The 18,389-nt window shown below is 43.0% G+C and overlaps 1 protein-coding gene across 6 annotated transcripts; it reads left to right on the plus strand.

Annotated features, from left to right (window-relative positions):
• The first annotated feature begins 1,621 nt into the window (after positions 1-1,621).
• Positions 1,622-16,931, plus strand: MSL3 (MSL complex subunit 3). Of its 6 annotated transcripts, none has more exons than XM_019746304.3 (14): positions 1,622-1,842; positions 3,156-3,238; positions 3,646-3,741; positions 4,417-4,517; positions 4,666-4,751; positions 5,329-5,451; positions 6,018-6,178; positions 7,167-7,325; positions 8,455-8,717; positions 9,384-9,493; positions 13,378-13,477; positions 14,132-14,216; positions 14,732-14,905; positions 16,126-16,370. In XM_019746304.3, the coding sequence occupies exons 1-14, from the start codon at positions 1,741-1,743 to the stop codon at positions 16,223-16,225; spliced, it is 1,743 nt and encodes a 580-aa protein (XP_019601863.2). In that variant the 5' UTR covers positions 1,622-1,740; the 3' UTR covers positions 16,226-16,370. The 6 variants fall into 6 exon arrangements, with proteins under 6 accessions (XP_019601863.2, XP_074179338.1, XP_019601862.1 ...); XM_088795320.1 differs by having other exon boundaries at positions 1,701-1,906; XM_074323237.2 differs by lacking the exons at positions 14,732-14,905; positions 16,126-16,370 and adding an exon at positions 14,930-15,084 and having other exon boundaries at positions 1,623-1,842.
• Positions 16,932-18,389: the final 1,458 nt, after the last annotated feature.

Genomic DNA, 18,389 nt, shown 5'->3' on the forward strand with positions numbered 1-18,389 from the left:
CACTGGCCAGAAAAATGAAAACACAAATACTTCAGTTATGGTTTAGCCATGACATGCAATTACTTGTGAATGAGCTCCCCGACATTTATGGAGACCACCACCATCAAGATCTGAATCCTGATAAACCACAACCTGAAGAGGAATCATGGCTCCAGTTGTGGTTTCTCTGCTGTAATATTTGCCCATTTTACCCCACCTGTCCCTCCTCTGGTAGCCCTTAGTCTGGCCAATGGATCTATCACTCACCCAACTCATGCCCAAAAATCTCGAAGTCTCCCAGGATTCCTCCTTCCGTCTACCCCTTCACATCCAATTGGTCACCGGGTTTTGTGAATTCTATTTTATAAATCTATTCATTAAATATTTATTTTGTGCCATGAGTATGTAGTGATGAACTGGAGATTTCTCCCAGACCCACCCTCCAAGCTTCAAGGAGCTGAGTATCTTAAAGATGGCATTTTACAAATGAATAGCCTATTCCACTGCACAGCAGTAAAGGCAAGAAACGGAGTAGAAGGCTGGGAGGAACTACTGGAGTATATGATTCATCTAGAGAAGCCTAAAGGATTTTTTCTTGGCCATGTGCAAGCTGAAAGGGGAAGAATGTGTATCAGAAACCCGGTGACGGGAGAGGCAAGTGCAAATTTCTGGAGGCAAGAACAGAACCCACAGTATGGAGAACTGGCAGTTCACTACGACCTGAGAGCCTCAAAGCTGGTCCCAGCTGGGTCTTAATCTAGTAACTCATGGCCCAAAGGCTATCCATTCCTCAAAAGAAAAAAGAAAACCCAGCATCATCTTTCCTGTCTCTGGAGGATTGCCCTTCAAGAGTCTCCCAGCACTTGTCATTCCTTCATCAAATATCTCCTGAGCACCCCTTCCCCCCGTGCAGACACCCGCTAGTACCGGCTTCGCAGTCGCAATACTTCTCGCCTTCAGAGTTTTCAATGTATTGGAGAATACAGAGCTAGGAGCAACTCTGAGCACTGGGGGTTGGGAAACCAAGCTGGAAGCGAGTCTTACGATGTTAACGACGTGGTAAGGACCCATCAGATTCACCGCCCACTGCTCACCGCTGTCACTGGGGGGCTCCAGGCCTGCCACCTGCTTGTCCTTGCCCAGGTTTGCCCCAGTGCTTTACTGACTCTTCCACCACCGCCAAAGACCACTGCCCATCTAGAACCGACTCCAACCCTTCGTAGTCCTCGCGTAGCTACAGTCGGCGACGCGCAGCTCTTGTAAGGTGGCCGGCGCGGCCAGGGAGCTCCTGGAGAGCAGCCACCAGCTGGCCTGCCCACCTTCAGTGCCCACCCTAGACAGGCTCTCTCCCTATATGCCTCCCACTCCCGGGCCGGAGAGCAGACACCGGGCGCGATGACCCCTTGGGCACAGCCCGCGTCAGCCGCCTTTCCCACCAGGGCGGGAGGGACCGCTCTGCCGGAAGACGTTAGCCACGTCTGGCGCTCCCCTCTCGCAGCCTTCCCGGGCCCGGCGGGGACTCGCGGGGACGCGCTCACACGGGAACGCGCGCGCCTGGCGGCTCTGAGGTCCGGCAGCAGCGCTGGGCGGGCAGAGGCGGGACCGAGGGAGGGACGGCCACAGCCTCCGCCATTCCCCGCTCCCTCCCTCCCTCCCTCCCAGCCCCGCCGCAGCGCACCACCTCCTCGCCCCCATCCCACTCCCTCCCAACCGCGCGCGTTCCGCTCGCCCCGGAGCCTCGCCCTCCGCCAGGATGAGCAAATGAGCGCGAGCGAGGGCATGAAATTTAAATTCCACTCAGGGGAGAAAGTGCTGTGCTTCGAGCCTGACCCCACCAAGGCGCGAGTGCTATACGATGCCAAGGTGCCGCCGCGGAGGGACAGGGAGGAGGCGCGGGCCGGGTTCCCCGGACGGGATGTGGATGCGGGTGCGGATGGCGGCGCGGAGCAGGGGGAGCGGCGGGGCCCGGGCGCTCCCTGCCTGTGGCTCCTGGGCATGCACGGCGCCGCGCGGACAGCAGGGGGCGCTCGCGGGCGCCGCGCGGGGGAGGCAGGGGCGGGGCGCTTCCGCTTCCGCTTCCGCCCGGCGCGCGGGGTGGCGCACGCGCGGTTCGAAGCCTCGCGCCAGCGGTGTCGCGAGGCTGCGGCCGCGCCGTTGTTTTGCGCATCCGACGGCATAGAGGGCCGCGCGTCCAGGAGGCCGCCCACTAAAGGCCTCTGCCTTCGCGTTTAATCTTTCTTCATCCTGCGCGGTCCAGCGCCGCGTGGGCTTTCGTGCGACGCCCTGACCGACTGACCCAGGTCCTAATCCGTCGCGCCAGAGCGCTGCCCGTCGACTTGCGACGTCGTTGCCCTGGGGCCCCATTCGTGTTTGGGCCCGACCCCTCCCGTAGGCCCCGAGGGCAAGGTTGACCCGGTGCCTTCTTCCCTCAGGGCCTTGCAGCATTTATGTTTTCAATCCCCGAGTCGCGCCCCGTGCCCGTCCACCTAAGGTCTCGGGGGCTCGCGAGGGACTGAATCACGTCTGCAGCTCCTCAGGTCTGGATGGCGAGAGGGAGCGGGCATCGCAGTCCGGGGGTGGGGGCTGTCCCAGGTGCGTCTGCGCAGCGCTACCCATTGGGGCACTTCCTAAGGACCCCGGGCTCTGCGTGTTCTACTTTTGGGCTCCGCCCCCGCAGCTCTTGTTTTCTGTTTGCTTTCCTATCTCCTTCCCCGCCTTGAGTATTCCCAGGGTGACACGTCCTGTCATTTGCCGCAGATGTCCCCTCTGGGGACACCGCTTGATTGGAATGGCATAACCTACTAGCTATCCTGGCCCTGGACACAGCATAGCTGAGGAGACTACAAATCCCAGAGGTCGCAGGGCTGCAGCTCTCTTGTCTGGCCAGGACTCTTCTTTAGGGACAAATTCGCTGGCCAATGGCTTCAGAAGCTGCTTTCATTCTCACACTCCAGAGACCAATCACAGGGAGGTTGGAGGGATGTTTCCTATTTTGAGGCATCCACTCAGGAATAAAATGGAATTGAAAGGGAAAATGTTTCAACGCAGCTCTCAGTCTAAAAAAGGAGCGAATGCTTTCTTTTCTTTTAAAAAAAGATCTATGATCTAGTTGTCCTGATCTAGCTTCTAGTATTCTGTATGTTCTGTCATTTGTGGACAATATTTCCTGGTTTCAGATCGTCGATGTTATTGTTGGGAAAGACGAAAAAGGCAGAAAGATCCCAGAATATCTGATCCATTTTAATGGTTGGAACAGAAGGTGAGTATACTTGTTAAACTGAACTGAAAATTGATCATCTGTGCAGCACAGGAACATTGCAAACTTCTTTGTTAAATTTTAGAAACACTTGTAGGAAAGCTTAATTTCCTGTTTTTGCTTTTTATCAAACCTTGCCTTTTCAGAATAATGATTACTTTTAAGTTGATTGTATTTGTGTTCTCTGTGGGTAATTCTGGAAACCCCAGTTGCTTCTTTGTCTAAATGAGTTCCTTTTTCAGTTTATTTGCTTCTTTTGGTGATTTTAAAATATTTGAATAGTTTTCTAAAATGTGTATTTAGAAATGTATATTCTGGTTCAGTTACTGTACCTGTGAGGTGCTTTTAGCATTTGTTTCATACCAAACTAAAGTACTGACTTTTTACATCTTTTTTGTTTGTTTGATTAGCTGGGATAGATGGGCAGCTGAAGATCATGTCCTCCATGATACTGATGAAAATCGGAGATTACAGCGTAAACTGGCAAGAAAAGCTGTAGCTCGCCTGTAAGAATACAAAAATCAAGACGTAAAATGTTATGCAATATAGTTCCTCTTAGTATTCAGAGTTTTTATGACATAAAAGTAAAATATGACCAATGTGGTTTAATAATTTTACATATTGAAAGTGTGTTAGTAAAGAGTGTTTCTGTTGTATTCTAAATAACTACTGTGTTTCCAGAGAGGGTATTGTATGATATTCTGAAATGGTGATTACCATTTATGTTCTAAAGTTTAATTATCAGGTACTGAAGAATCTTTGTTATTATGTCTTGGTGTTACCTCAAGACCCAAATCAGTCAACATCAAAATTTGTTTCACATCTGAAGAGAAATATCTATACCTTGCCGTAGGACCCTCGTTCCTAAGCATGAATTAGCTCTAATCTTTGATAAAGTCTTTTCTCAAAGAATAGTCTCCAAATGCTAAGTCATCTTCAATTAATTTGTATGGTGGGCTGAGCTTTCCATATTTTCTAAGCACTCAAGAAAATGGTGGCTGGTGCCAGAGGTAGATTTACCATGAAGCTAAAAAAGTTAAGCTTTGGAAACTTTCAATTGCACAGACCCCTTCCAAGTAAGCCCTAGAAATGTGTAAAATATGTATGAATGAAATAATTTAACCACAAAAAAAAAAAAAAAAAAAAATTTGTTTCAGTTGTGTTTTTGTTTGTTTTTTCAGGAGAAGCACAGGAAGAAAGAAGAAGCGCTGCAGGTTGCCTGGTGTCGACTCTGTCTTGAAAAGCCTCCCTGTTGAAGAAAAAGATGAAAATGATGAGAACTGTAAGTGGCTTGACTTATTTCCTCTGATTTAAAGAAATGTTAGAAATGTTACCTAGTTTTTTATGCTGCAGGATTGAGAGGGAAGATTCATTGAAGTTATAGACAGGGAAACATTTTAAGCTCATTACGTATTTTTTGTTTTACGTAGCAATAAGCACTTCCTCTGATGACAGCAGTGAAGAAAAGGATGAAGCAATAAGTGAAGAAAGTGATATTGAAGAAAAGACTGAAGTGGTAAAAAGTTTTTATTGTAAAAGCTCTGTCTTCAGTACATATTGTAGTGGTAAAATTATACGGTCAAATTCTCCAGTTGTGAATCATTTTGTAAAAAGGCGTTTTTTAACCAAACATTATGAAGTTGTACTTCATATTTAAGGGAAAATAGCGCTTATTTATAGTCACCGTGTGAACCTCTTGGTGACTTTATACCCATAAAGTATTTCCACAAATCGTAGTTATCTCTTTTCACTGAAGTTGTGAACTTTATTTTTATGATGGTGACTGAATTTTAAATCTTGTGTATCAGAGTTTGGCATTTTCTGCCTGCCTTCGAAGTTAATGTGAATCCTACTGGTAAACTTAAATGGAGGAGAAAGAAAATAAGCATTTGCAGTATTGTTAGTGCACTAAGACAAGTTGACTTTTGGCCTTTAATGTAGTTTCCATTAGAACGTGTGGCATCATTACTGGTGTAAATGTCGAAAATTAACGGGGTTTGTATCATATAGGCTCTTGTGGGTTAGTCCTTCTTTGGATGTAGACTCTCCTACTGTTTTAAGTAATTTAAGGATATGGAATTGTGATATTGCAGAAGGAAGAACTGGAGCTGCACACAAAAAGGGAGATGGAAGAGAGAATAATAACTATAGAAATCCCTGAAGTTCTGAAGAAGAAGCTTGAGGACGATTGTTACTATATCAACAGGAGGAAACGGGTATACAGAGAGAACACATAAAACATGGATTTGTAACAGCGTTCATTTAGCCATATTTTGTAATCACAGACTCAAACAATTGAGAAGCTTGGGGAATGAAATTTATATTTTGGGTTATATACTGAGTCAAGTTTCAAACTTCTCTGACAGTAGTGCTCTGCTGCTGATTAAAGTATGCAGTCTTTCCCAGCCCTGGCTACCCCTTAGAATCCTCTAGGGAGCTTTGCAAAGTCCTGCTGTCTGGGTTTCAACCCAGAGGGGAAGACAAAATTGATCTGTGATGGGGGCCGGCTGTGGATATAGTCTTAGAGGCTCCCCAGGTGGTTCTAATGGATCACTGCTTGCTTTTATTTAAAAAATTAATACTGTAATCTACATGGGAATGCGATCAGTAGAAGAAAAACATCGAAGAGCTTCAAAGCACATTTATTTAAAAGATTCTCTTCAAAACAGAATTGGCTTTGTTTTTGAGTTTAAAAAGTATTTTGAACCAGACCGCTGTTTCTTGGAATATATGGTTTATACAGTGAGATGATTGCATCAGATGTGTATATTTTTATTAACAGTTAGTGAAACTTCCGTGCCAGACCAACATCATAACTATTTTGGAATCCTACGTGAAGCATTTTGCTATCAATGCAGCCTTTTCAGCCAATGAGAGGCCTCGTCATCATCATGCTATGTCACATACCAGCATGAATGTGCATTATATCCCAGCAGAAAAGAAGTGAGTGGGAGAAGGGGGATTGGCATCTCGTGGTTCTCTCTTTGTGTATTAGAATAGTGACTTCTATTTAGGACAGGTAACACTGTTTCTGTTTAAGTTATTATGAATTAATCTAATACATCACTTAATACACAGTTTAATATCAAAATACAGTCCCTTTTTTGAAATGTTCAATAACTATATAGGTATCTGGTCTGGATGCAACGCCAGACTAGTTTGTTCAGTGATATATTTGGGATTTAACTTGTTCTTTGAGGAACACCAAAATGGGCAGTGAGAATGTTTTCAAAGCTTGTTTACAAGCACGTCTTTATTACAGTCTGAATACAATAGTACCTCAGTTTTCTAACGTCTTCATTGACGAACATTTCGGTTTATGAATGCCATAAACCTGGAAGTAATGCTTTGGTTTTCAAACGCCTCAGAAGTCGAACATGTCACGTGGCTTCCGCTGAGTGCAAGATCCTGAGGCCTAGCTGTCGGCTGGTTTTGAATGTTTCAGAACTTGAACGGTGTTCCCGGAACGTTCAAAAACTGAAAACCGAGGTATCACTATAATCGTCCTCATAGCGTGCCTTGGTGCGTGTGACCCAGCTGAAGTTGAGTCACAGGTAGATTGTTCAAGTCCAGACAGGTGCTAGGAGTTGATCGCGTCCGCTCCGTTCAGCTCCCAGCGACTGGGGTCTGTCCAGCTGCAGCACTGGCTGCTTGGGCACTCGTGGGGCACCGAACGCGCTCATTACATTTGTTTTCAGGGTGCTTAGTTCAAATCATAGCATACTTGCTGCACTTCATATTCTAGATCTGGGTTCCCATTTAGTTCTTTATTGTTGACATCTACAAATTCATTTCATGCTTTATGCTTGTAGGTGTTAAATACGGAATGTTTAAAACTCTGCGTTATGGAAAACATACTACCTCACTGTGGTATTCGGGGAAGTTCTGTTACTTTATTGCGTCTCTAACCTCTTCTTTTTAATCCTTCCAGCGTTGACCTTTGTAAGGAAATGGTGGATGGATTAAGGATAACCTTTGATTACACTCTCCCACTGGTTTTGCTCTATCCATATGAACAAGTTCAGTATAAAAAGGTGACTTCGTCCAAATTTTTTCTTCCGATTAAGGAAAGTGCCACAAGCACTAACAGGTAAGTTAGCCTGCAGTTCACCCATCAGATATCAGCAATCAGATAGTTGAATCTGTTTTTGAAGATTTCTGTCTGATGCTGTGCGGCCAGCATGTTTGGAGGAGGGAGAAGATTGAAGAGTGGTGGTTTTCATTTTTCCTGGGGAAACTAAGTCATCACTCATTTTCAAATGGCTCGGAAAGAGTTTACCAAGTGGAGATTCCAGTGTAGAGCACTTGGTTGGACTTTGAGCAGCTGTCCCTGTCTTTCCAAAGACACTGGGGTGAAGAGAACACTGCTGGAGAAGGGTAGATGTGGGTTTGAATTCAGCTCCCTTGCTGGTTGTGGGACTTGGGGAGATGCCTTCTGAGCCTCTTGCTTCTGCCTCTGTGCTCTGCATAAGCCACCTTTCCCTTCCATCCCCTTCTCCCTTCCTTCCTGGCTCCTGGTTCTCTGTCTGCCTCATGACCATCTCTTCTCAGCCTGCCTTCCTTTCCTGTTGGGTTCACCCCCAGGTGACAGGCCTGTACAGCTCCTTGGGGACCTGTGTTGATTTCCCCATGCCCTACTCCGAACTTCCAGGTTCCCAGTGTCCAGGTTGAACTGTTTCCACGTGTTTGAGGCTTTTCCAGTCCTGCCAGTAATGTGGTGAGAGAATGTGGCATTCTCGAGACCAGGGTTTCTCAACTTTGGCCCTATTGATGTTTTGAACCTTATCGTTCTTTGCTGTGGGACCCGTCCTGTGCACTGTAGGATGTTAAGTAGCATCTCTAGGCTTCACCCACTAGATGCTGGTAGAACATTCTCAATTGTGACAACCCAAAGTGTCTCCAGACAGTGTCTGTGTTCCCCTGGGAGGGCAAAATCCTTCCCAATGGAGAACCTTCTCTTAGACACATATAAAAGGGGCATCACAATCTCTAATACCAGCAGGCCTCACAGTTATTGAGAGAGTTAAAATGATTTTATATGTTACTTTTTAAGAAAATCTTTGTTTTGGTATGTTTGGAAGTAAATGTTTATAGCCTCCAGGAGTGGACTTCAAAATGTTTTCTATTCTTTCTGAAGGAGGACATTTAAGAACCCCTCCAGATTTTGCAGAGATTCTGTCAGCTGGGTATTTGTGACACTCTTCCCTCTTCTTTTGTAGGAACCAGGAGGAGCTCTCGCCAAGCCCACCTTTGTTGAATCCATCCACCCCGCAGTCCACGGAGAGTCAGCCAACCTCAGGTGAACCGGCCACCCCCAAAAGGCGCAAAGCTGAGCCAGAAGCCTTGCAGTCTCTGAGGCGGTCCACGCGCCACTCTGCCAACTGCGACAGGCTGTCTGAGAGCAGTGCCTCGCCTCAGCCCAAGCGCCGGCAGCAGGACACATCTGCCAGCATGCCCAAGCTGTTCCTGCACCTGGAAAAGAGTAGGTCCATTCCTGGATCCCGGAGGCCATTCAGTTTTGCTTGGTCTGGGCCAGGCACTGCGTTCCTGAGAGGAATCCAGCCAGCAATGGGCCTAGAGCACACAGTCACAGCCAGATTTGCCCACTGGCCTGCAGGAATTGGACCCAGGGCTTTGGCCCTGACTGAGGCTTAGGAGGTGTTTTCCCTAGCCTGTGAGCAGCTGGCTGGGAGGGGGCGCCACTACACCTTCAGCTCTGGAGTTGGATGCTTGGCGCCTACTGCTTTAGTTAGCTCTGTCTCACGAGTCCTTAGCAATCACTCCCCATTCCCTCCCTGCCCAGTCCTGATCTGCCATACTAAGTAACCACTAATTACTTCCTGCCCCTCTGGATTTGCCGCTTCTGGGCATGAGTGCATATCGGTGGAATCATGCCATATGTGGCCTTTGATCTGTGGCTTTCACTGCGCACAATGTTTTCCAGGTTCATCTTGTAGCTTCTATCAGTACTTGATTCCTTTTTCTTTTTTTTTTAGGCCTAATAATATTCTAGGTACTGTCTTATAATAGGAGAGTCTTATTGTTAAAGACTAATAACTTCTCTGCTGTGTGTAACAGTCTTCCAGTGGTCTTTAATTCATGGCTGTGTGATTTATAAGGGAATAGTTAACATCTTTTCCTTTTGCAGAGACACCTGTGCATAGCAGATCATCCTCCCCTGTTCCTCTGACCCCTAGCAAGGAAGGGAGTGCAGTGTTTGCCAGCTTTGAAGGCAGAAGAACTAATGAAATAAATGAGGTAAAGAGCAAGTGTCTGCTGTTCATCCCCAGTGGGTCCTTTTGTGGTTGCTCAAGTCCTGTGGGAGGAGACAGGGTTTCCTTGGAAGCCGTACACTGCTCTTAATCATTAACAGAATGGTTCATACGCTGTGTGATACTGTGTTGTTGGTTTCTAAAATGAGGAAACTGTTAGGATTCCACTCTACACTTACATTTATCTTCTCTCTTAAGTACTGAAATATGAGTACAGTAAGTCCTCACTTAAAGTCATCAGTAGGTTCTTCGACTTTAAGAGAAACGATGTGTACCAGTTTTCCCACAGGCTAATTGATACAAACAAGATTAAGGTAAGTTCCTAGGGCATCGCATTGACGTTATAATGAAATGATGTGATTTAAGGACCTCCTGTATTTGCATTTTGTAGAATAGGTGTTGGAACACTTCTGCAGAAGGCCAGAGACAGAGAGTGAATATTTTAGGCTTTGCGGGCCACACAGTCTCTATCAAGACTACCCAACTCCCAAAGCATCCACGGGTACTATGAATGAGCGTGCTATGTTCCGAGAAGACTTTATTTATGGGCACAAATGTCATATCAGATAACTTTCATGTATTATGAGACATTGGTGGGGGTTTTTTTTTTCCGCTATTTTTCCAACCATTTCAAAATATGAAATCCATCCTTAAGAGTAAAATTATAGCCATCCCTTTGAAAGCATGCTCAATGTCATCATTAGGCCAGACATTTGACCTCAAATTCTTATCTTGCCACCAGGTTTCCATTTTCTAGATGGGGACACTTCTCATTTTAAAACTTTATTTTTAAGGCCAGTTAACAGATGTAGGCAGTTTCAGGGGTTCGGGAGATGTCTTAGTCCACTGGGATATTCTGTGAATCTCACCTAGGAGGTGGGATTTCCTTGTTTCTGTGTACAGGAGGAGATGACTTTACAAGGCAGAGAGAACATTTGATGACGGTCAGCAAACTTTTTCTGTCAAGGGTCAGATTGTAAATATTTTCAGGGTTGCACACCATACGGTCTCTTTCTAGACTACCCAGCTCTGCTGTTAAAGCATGAAATTGGTGTGGACAGTTCGTAAATGAATGGACATGGCTCTGTCCAATTTCATATATGCAGACTGGCAATTGAATTTCATATGATTTTCACATGCCATGAAATATTATACATTTATAACAACCGTTTTTTAGCACAAGGGGGTCTGACTGGATTTGGCCCAAGGGCTATAGTTGGCTGACCCATGATAGAGAAGCTGGAAAATCCAACTTGTTTTACAATAATGTTGAGGAAAAGTTAGGAATTTTCTAGTACAAGTTTTCAGACAAGAAGGTCCTGCTGGTGTTGTTATTAGGTTGGTGTAAAAGGAATTGCAGTCTAAAAGTTTAAAAATAGTTGCAAAAACCGCAATTACTTTTGCACCAACCTAATATTTAAAGGGAATGATGTTTCTTTTAAAACATCTAAATATTCAGGTAGGACCATTCCCACTTTGGTCAGTGGCGTGAGCCCGCCATCTAGTGGTTATAGATACAGCTGCAAGCTCTAGTGAAAAAATAGGCTTTCTAGTAAATGGTTGAACTTCAGCAGGCTCTCCCAATGACTCACGAGACCTAGTGCATGCATCCCCACCTTTATGAGTGTGTGTGTTTTAACCAGGACTCTGCATCCACATCCTTTGAGACTCTCGTCCCGATGCTGTTTGCTGCCCCACTGCATCAGGAGGGTTTGGGTGCACACGTTTCTTGTTAAGACCACAGGTGGCTCTCGTGCACGCCCTAGTTGAGAATCCCTCCACTAGAAACCTGTTGTTTTTCCCCTTAATGTATATAGGAGATGCTACCCTGCATTGAGATGCAGAATTGAGTGAGTGAGGTAGACTGCCTTGCTAACTAGCTAAATGACCAGCTTCTGGACACATGCGCTTCATGCCTCCAATGATGGCAAGTTTCTGTATGTTCACCACGGGGTTAGTTGCCGGGGGCTGGTATGAAGATGCTAAAAACGGCATTCTGCAGCACAGCAGTGGGGTCAGTGAGGCAGGGGCTGAAACTAAGACCTTTGGCATGGAGTCACACAAAACCATGGGAGTACGTGTGAGCTTCTGTGATTTCATTTTGTTAAAGTGGCTACATTGGCCTTTCTGGAGTTGTTTTGGCATCCTGCTTTATCTTGTAGAGAGTTTCCTTTGACCTTACTGTTTCCAGATTAAACTTCACAGATCCCAAAAGGTAAAGCAGCAACTCAGGAAAATAGTTCTATAGTTAACTGAAGCATTTCTACAGAAGCTTGTCAGAGTTTTGAAATTCAGCTTTTATTTTAACAAAGCCCAAAACTCCACCCGCAGTTCTAAAATTCAAAGTGAAGGAAAAGAAATCAGTTACCAGGGCTGAAGTCTATTTTCATTTGATTCAATGGGTCAAACTATTAAATTTCCAAAGTGAATATAACGTAGCAGGAATTAGGGAATCTCGAAACAGTACTAATATTGCTCAAAACATCGCTGGGTTATTATTTTTTCTATTAAATTGCAGTTATTTTATTTTATAAATATATAAAAGCAATCCAGACAATATACTATAGTTGGTCAGAAATGTTTTTTAATATATTTTAGTGATGATTTATTCACATGTATATACACATTATCATCACAGTGAGGAAAGGCTTAGAAAGGATTTTTTTGTTTTTTTTCTTTCAAGGGAATTAATGTGCTTATGTTCCTTTTTAATGATTTTATGAAATTAAAGTATACTTTGATGATGGGAAAGTAAGTATTCAACATCTGTTCACTAACTCAACCAAAGAAATAAAACGTCCATGCCACCGCCAAAGTTAAAAACACCTGGCAAATCTTAATTACACCACAAAGTCTAGGGAGTTATGTAAAAAAAGTAAAAGCATTTGGGTTTTTTCAAGTTCCAGATGACCATACAGAAAATGCAAGTCTTCAGCTAAAGAAGAATAATGATAGCAAACATTTATGAACTACTTTCTATGAACTAGGCACCATAAACACTTTACATATATTACGTCTGGGTTACTTTTTACTGCTTCATTCTCTAATACATCAAGGCTTTCCAAGAAGGGAAAAGGGGCAAAATGACCAAAACAGTCACAGTCCATTAATAGGTAGTAGCTGTTGAAAATTAGGAAATCAGATATTTCCTTAATCTAATTTTAAGTCTTCCCCCCACCTTGTGTTTATTTTGATAGAGGCATTTTTTCCCTCTACATACAATTTACTGTTAGAATTTTTAGGTGATTAGAAGTGTCTCTCTGTTGCCAAGAAAGGTGGATCCTCCTGTGATTGATTTAAAAAGCAAAAATGTTTTTCAAAATTATAGAAAATTAATATATATGCTAATGTATGATCTATTTGAAAAATAATACATTTTTCTCATGCCCCCTAAATAATAATTCCACCACTAAGAAATGAACGTTAACATTTTGGTGTACACTTCTTGGTATTTTTTCCTATGTGTCTGCATAATTACATTTATACTATGTATTTACTTTTTTGCAAGTGTCTTCTTGAACTTAATCGTTTTGTAGCTTGATCCTCTTCAACATGATACATTATATTCCTGTATCCTGGGATCATGCTGACAAAGAGCTTCATGGGAATCAGAGGGTGGCTTTAGAACTTCCACAGTGGTTTGTTGTCACTGTTTTCCCCCTTTTTCTGGTCCAGCTGTGGAGTAACTCCTGCAGTGCCAGAGGGATGACCGGGAGCTTGGGGGTGAGAATGTGACACTTGACTGGTGCATCTGCCTGCTGGCCTGAAGATGTCAAAGCACATGTATTTCTTCCGGAATGCCAAGTGTTGAGATCTGTTGGTAATGGAGTGTTAAGATATAATAAAGCAGTCCGTTCGTGCTTTTTGCAGGTCCTCTCCTGGAAGCTTGTACCCGACAGTTACCCACCAGGCGACCAGCCGCCTCCACCCTCTTACATTTACGGGGCACAACACTTGCTGCGATTGTTTGGTAAGAAATCCTGCTCCTTGTGTTCTTTTTTTTTTGTGTGTGTGTGTGTTGTGTGTGTGTGTGTTTATTGCTTTGGTTTTAACACTCTTGTTAGCTTATATACATCTTGTGGTAATTTGGGGATCTGAGAAAAATCACTGAAAGGTGACTTCAAAAAAAATGAATGTTAGAGCACAGCTCACAGTGGCCCATGTCGGGATTGGTGTTATCAGCCACGCTCAACTGACCTAACCAGCCCCCCTACTTTCACCATCTGGAATGCTCTTTGCACAGGTTTCTTGGCTCACGCTTCTATTTTATTCAGGTCTGTGAGGCTTTCCCAACTGCCATATCTAAAACAATGCCCGCACCCTTTCATTTTGTATTTCCTTATGTTGCTGTGGTGTTGTAAAGAGCATTTAACACTGTTTTATTATAAATAACAATACAATTTGTAAATAAAAAAATGAATCTTAAATTTCATAAAAATTATTTGTAATATTTGTACTACTACTTTGTCTTTGTCTTCAGGAAAAGGTTTTAGTTTTGTTTGATGATGTAAATGTTAATTTCAATTCAAATAAGGACAAACAGAGACCCAGACGATCCCTGAGTGTCTTACTCATTGCCGGATTCTGCCGATTATAAATGGTTTTGCGTTTCTTTTTAATGTAGTGAAACTTCCAGAAATCCTTGGAAAGATGTCCTTTTCTGAGAAGAATCTGAAGGCTTTACTGAAGCACTTTGATCTCTTTCTGAGGTATTTCTATTACTTTGTCAACAACTTTACTGCCTTATGTGTGACTTTTCTGAATTTCTCTTTTGCAGATGTGGAAGCTAGCTCTGTGATATTTTAAATAGTAGCAGTATTACCTAAGTGTGGTTGATTCTAACTGTAATTGTAACATAGGGGGTTTGGGGCTATTTCTTTTTTCCATCTGGTTTTTGAGTCAAGGGTATTCGTTATATGGATAAAAATTTTTGTGTCTCTAGAAGAATCCAGTTGGATAACCTCGTGAAAAGAAAGTTAACTTTCTACAGTAGAAGTGATTGAGGTTGATAAGTTAATTTTATGTTTTATTCAGGAGTACCTTAAGTATTAGACTCTTTGTTGCACGTACATAAAGTAACTTAAATATTAACATTTACAAGTTGGGTATTGGTGTTTACTTCAGAGCTAAGATAAATGACCAGTAGTCTGTGTTGACAGTGTGAATTCAGAGAAAGGTATTATTTCTTTAACCTGACAGAGCCAGTCATTTTATTACATCATAGGATCATTTGCCCTGAGCTCCCCACCGCCCCCGCTACCACCACCGTGCCGTGGCCCCGGCGTCCTTTATGCCTGGCCCAGCTCTCTTCCACCCAGATGTCTACAGATCACTTCCTCTCCTTGGCGTTCAAGGCTAGTCGTCACCCTGGCTCACCCAGCTTGTCCTACTTACCTGGGTTTGTTTCTTCCTTCTCTTTAAGGGGGCGCCCTTATAGTCAGACCTCCACCTGTAAGCGCTAATCAAGTAGGATCTCCCACAGAGCGGTGAGCACTCCAGCCAGACAAATCAGTCATGGAGTTTTTCAAAGATACTTTCATGCAGGCATTTTGAAAAAAGTGTGAGTGGAATTAGGCTTTATAACATTTTATTAGAAACAATAAAAATCCCTCTTCCCTTCCAGCCTCTCCCTCAAACAAATCCACAACTCTATTTGGCATAAAAATTTTATAATCCAAAATCAAATAATGCCAATAAAATATGAAGAGGTGGCTGTAGCTGCGAGTTAGCATAGGAAAGCCTGCTAATTTTGAAGTATGCCCAATACAAAATAGAATAGGGTTTTAAGAAGTAACTTAGAAAAATTTACAAACAAATACAGTAATTGGTTTTGAAAATGTATCCGAAGACATCAACCAGAGAATCAGTGGACTCAGTAATCACCAAAAAAAGGGTGCGATCTAAGAAGAACAAGTTCACTCTCGAATGAATTTTAACTCGGTTTTTACTGAAGAAGGTATTGTAAGGTTTATCCTTAAATTTTTAGGAATTTGGACAGATGGGCAGAGGCCAGGGAAACAGACATGAAGCTAATTAACTAGCTTACTGGTTAATATGACCCATGTGAGAATGTTTCAGCCCTCCACCGTGAAATTTTTGACGCTTCAGCATCAAGGTGGCATGTGTGTATTGCAGACTCTTGAATGGCCACACGTTAACATTCATTGTCAGACATAAGTCAGTCTTGTATGTGTTTTGGTACTGTGAGCTAGAACGGGAACACCTTTTGGTGTGGCAAATTAGGATACAAAATGCCCTTTCCTAGTTATACCATTCAATTTTGGTGTGACTTAGCCACTATAAGCATAGTGAATTTCTCAAGTGACATTTGTTGAGTTTATAACTCATTTTTTATAGTTTGTTTTTAAAACAGGAAAATATAGAAATAGTCACTGAGGCCTTTTCTGCCCAGAAGCGTTTATATAACCAAGACTGCCACCTAGCGGGCTTTAGGTTCTCTTTCTATTTGTACACTTGTTAGTGAAAGGATTCCAATGAAATCCATTTTTTCTTCCTCATACTGAAAAAGAGTGAAAATTTAGCATGGTTGGAAGTTAAGATTTTGCTTGTGGTGTTTAGTCCTTACTGTGGTGATCATCCAGCTATTTTCTTTTCCAGGTTTTTAGCAGAATACCATGACGACTTCTTCCCAGAGTCTGCCTATGTCGCTGCCTGTGAGGCACATTACAGCACTAAGAACCCCAGGGCGATTTATTAAAGTTTTGGTGGTTCTGGAAGAATAGCTTCTCTGTCTAGCTTTGCGCTCTGGGTTCCCAGTGGAGAACTGGGGAGATGGCGGGCCTTCTTTACAGAGAGAGCAGACATGATGCCCACCCCAGGGCCTCTGGCAGAGGCAGGCCCGTTTATCTGAGTTGCTTACATACTGTAGTTATTTCTGTTAAGGAGTACTTCCTTGGTGCCTGAACGGCCTCCAACGTCTGAGCCTAACCACTGTACACGTCATGTGTGACAGCGGGAAGAGAGCAGCTGTGGCCCCAGTGAAGCGATCATGGCAGTGTGCAGAGGCGAGGTTGTTTCAGTAGACACTGGAGTTGGTAGCAATACCCACATTTCTTAGTTATTTGTTAGCACTAAGCAAAGTTGTTTTGCAAACTGTTTTCGTTCTTATGATGAGACTGAGCAACTCTGTCCAACAAATCTTAGTTTTGCTTGGAAACTGCAAAGTAGTCCCAAAATATTTTAGAGGGAATTGATATTGATGGCAAAAGAAAATTTGCAGCTATACATTTGCTTGTTACAGTTCCTTTTCTGTAAAACCTTATTTTTGGTGATCTAAAAAAAGCGTTGCCTGACTTGTTTGAGATTTTACTGCTATACTTTGTTGTGTAATGTTATGGTTCCCATTCTGTAAAACGTTATTTTTGGTGATCTAAATAAAGCAGAGCCTGTCTTGTTGGAAAGAACCAGGAGAGTGTTTTCACTCTGGCTTTGTCTTCTTTCGGTATTACAAAGGAACAGTAAGGTAACCTCTTGACTCATAACTTTGTTTTATTTTATTTTACCTTTGTGCTTTTATTGTTAAGGCCTTTTCTTTTCCTTTCTTTCTTTGATTTTGTCTCACTGGGCGGCTTGACTGGAAGGTGGTTCCTGGAAGTTGGTGCAACTCTTTGCTGTCTTATTGCCACACTCTGGCTGGCTATTGCATTTATCCTTCTCCATGGTGACCAGTTTACGGTCTCTCCAGTCACCCTGTAGTCCTCATTTTAGTCTCTCACACACCTCCCCATCTCATCTCGCCCAAGATGCTTTAGAAAGTTCCGTGTCAATTGAAGGGATACCAGTACCATACAAGCCTTGAATATGGCACCTGCCTTTTCTTGGAGCTCACATCAGTTGACCTTAACTTCCAAGGATCACTGGTCATGAACAACAAGGGCTACAGGGAGTTTTTTAAAAATTTGTAAATGGTTCCATCAAAGAAACTTCTGCATACACTGACCCGGGGGAAGCAGAACTGCTAAATCAGAGTAGACGTCACCTTTGTGCACTTGGTTGTAAGTGACGCGGGTTTGGGGTTTCTCTCCTGGAGTAGCACTGGTGTTCATGCTAGGTTTCTGCTCCATTTGGTTCATGCAATGCCTATTTAACCCGGGTGCACCTGCAGTGTGCTCTGATAGTGGAAAAAGTGTAGTCAGTGATTATTCATGGCCTGGGAAAGAAAGCTTCTCTTGTAAGCATCTACTTGTTAAATGCCTTCAATGAAATGAATGTAAACTGTCTCTTAGAACATTTGTATAGTTACATACCTTGAGTTTACAATTCATTTATTTTCTAGTAATGAAAAATTATATTCCCCCAAAGGCATTTCTTAATCACAACTTCTCTTAAGCTGATTATTCGCAGCTTAAGTTGATTTAAATAACTGTTGAAATATTTCTTTATTGTATATTAATAATTTTTCAAATAATTCATCAGTTAAAAATATGATTTAAATGTCTGGAACATCCTTACAAAAATTGTACATTATCTTCCTTTTGTCAATTTTTAAATTCTTACTTTCCTGAACTGCCAAACCTTGATGTTAAGTACCATATTCATTGTGTTAATGTCTTCCTTTTAAGTCATTTAAATGTGTATTGAAAATAATATATCTATAACTTCTGTATCAGAATCTTATACTAAAAACCACTGAATTGTACACTTTTAAGATTAATCTTATGGTATGTAAATTATATCTCATTTAAAACAGGGAGATCTAGGTACTGGCTCTGTAAAACGCAAGAAAAATGCACCATGAAAACCCATTTTTGAGAACTTAAAATACTCCAGCATGGCTTCTTTTGTGTATCACTGCCCAGGGCTGGCCGGCTAAGTAAGGTTCCTTTTCTCAGGCCACTGAGCTCATGCTTCACCAGAAGCTG

Source organism: Rhinolophus sinicus, chromosome 18, assembly GCF_057876585.1.
Source record: "Rhinolophus sinicus isolate RSI-liver-muscle chromosome 18, RSI-T2T, whole genome shotgun sequence".
NCBI classification, from domain to species: domain Eukaryota; kingdom Metazoa; phylum Chordata; class Mammalia; order Chiroptera; family Rhinolophidae; genus Rhinolophus; species Rhinolophus sinicus.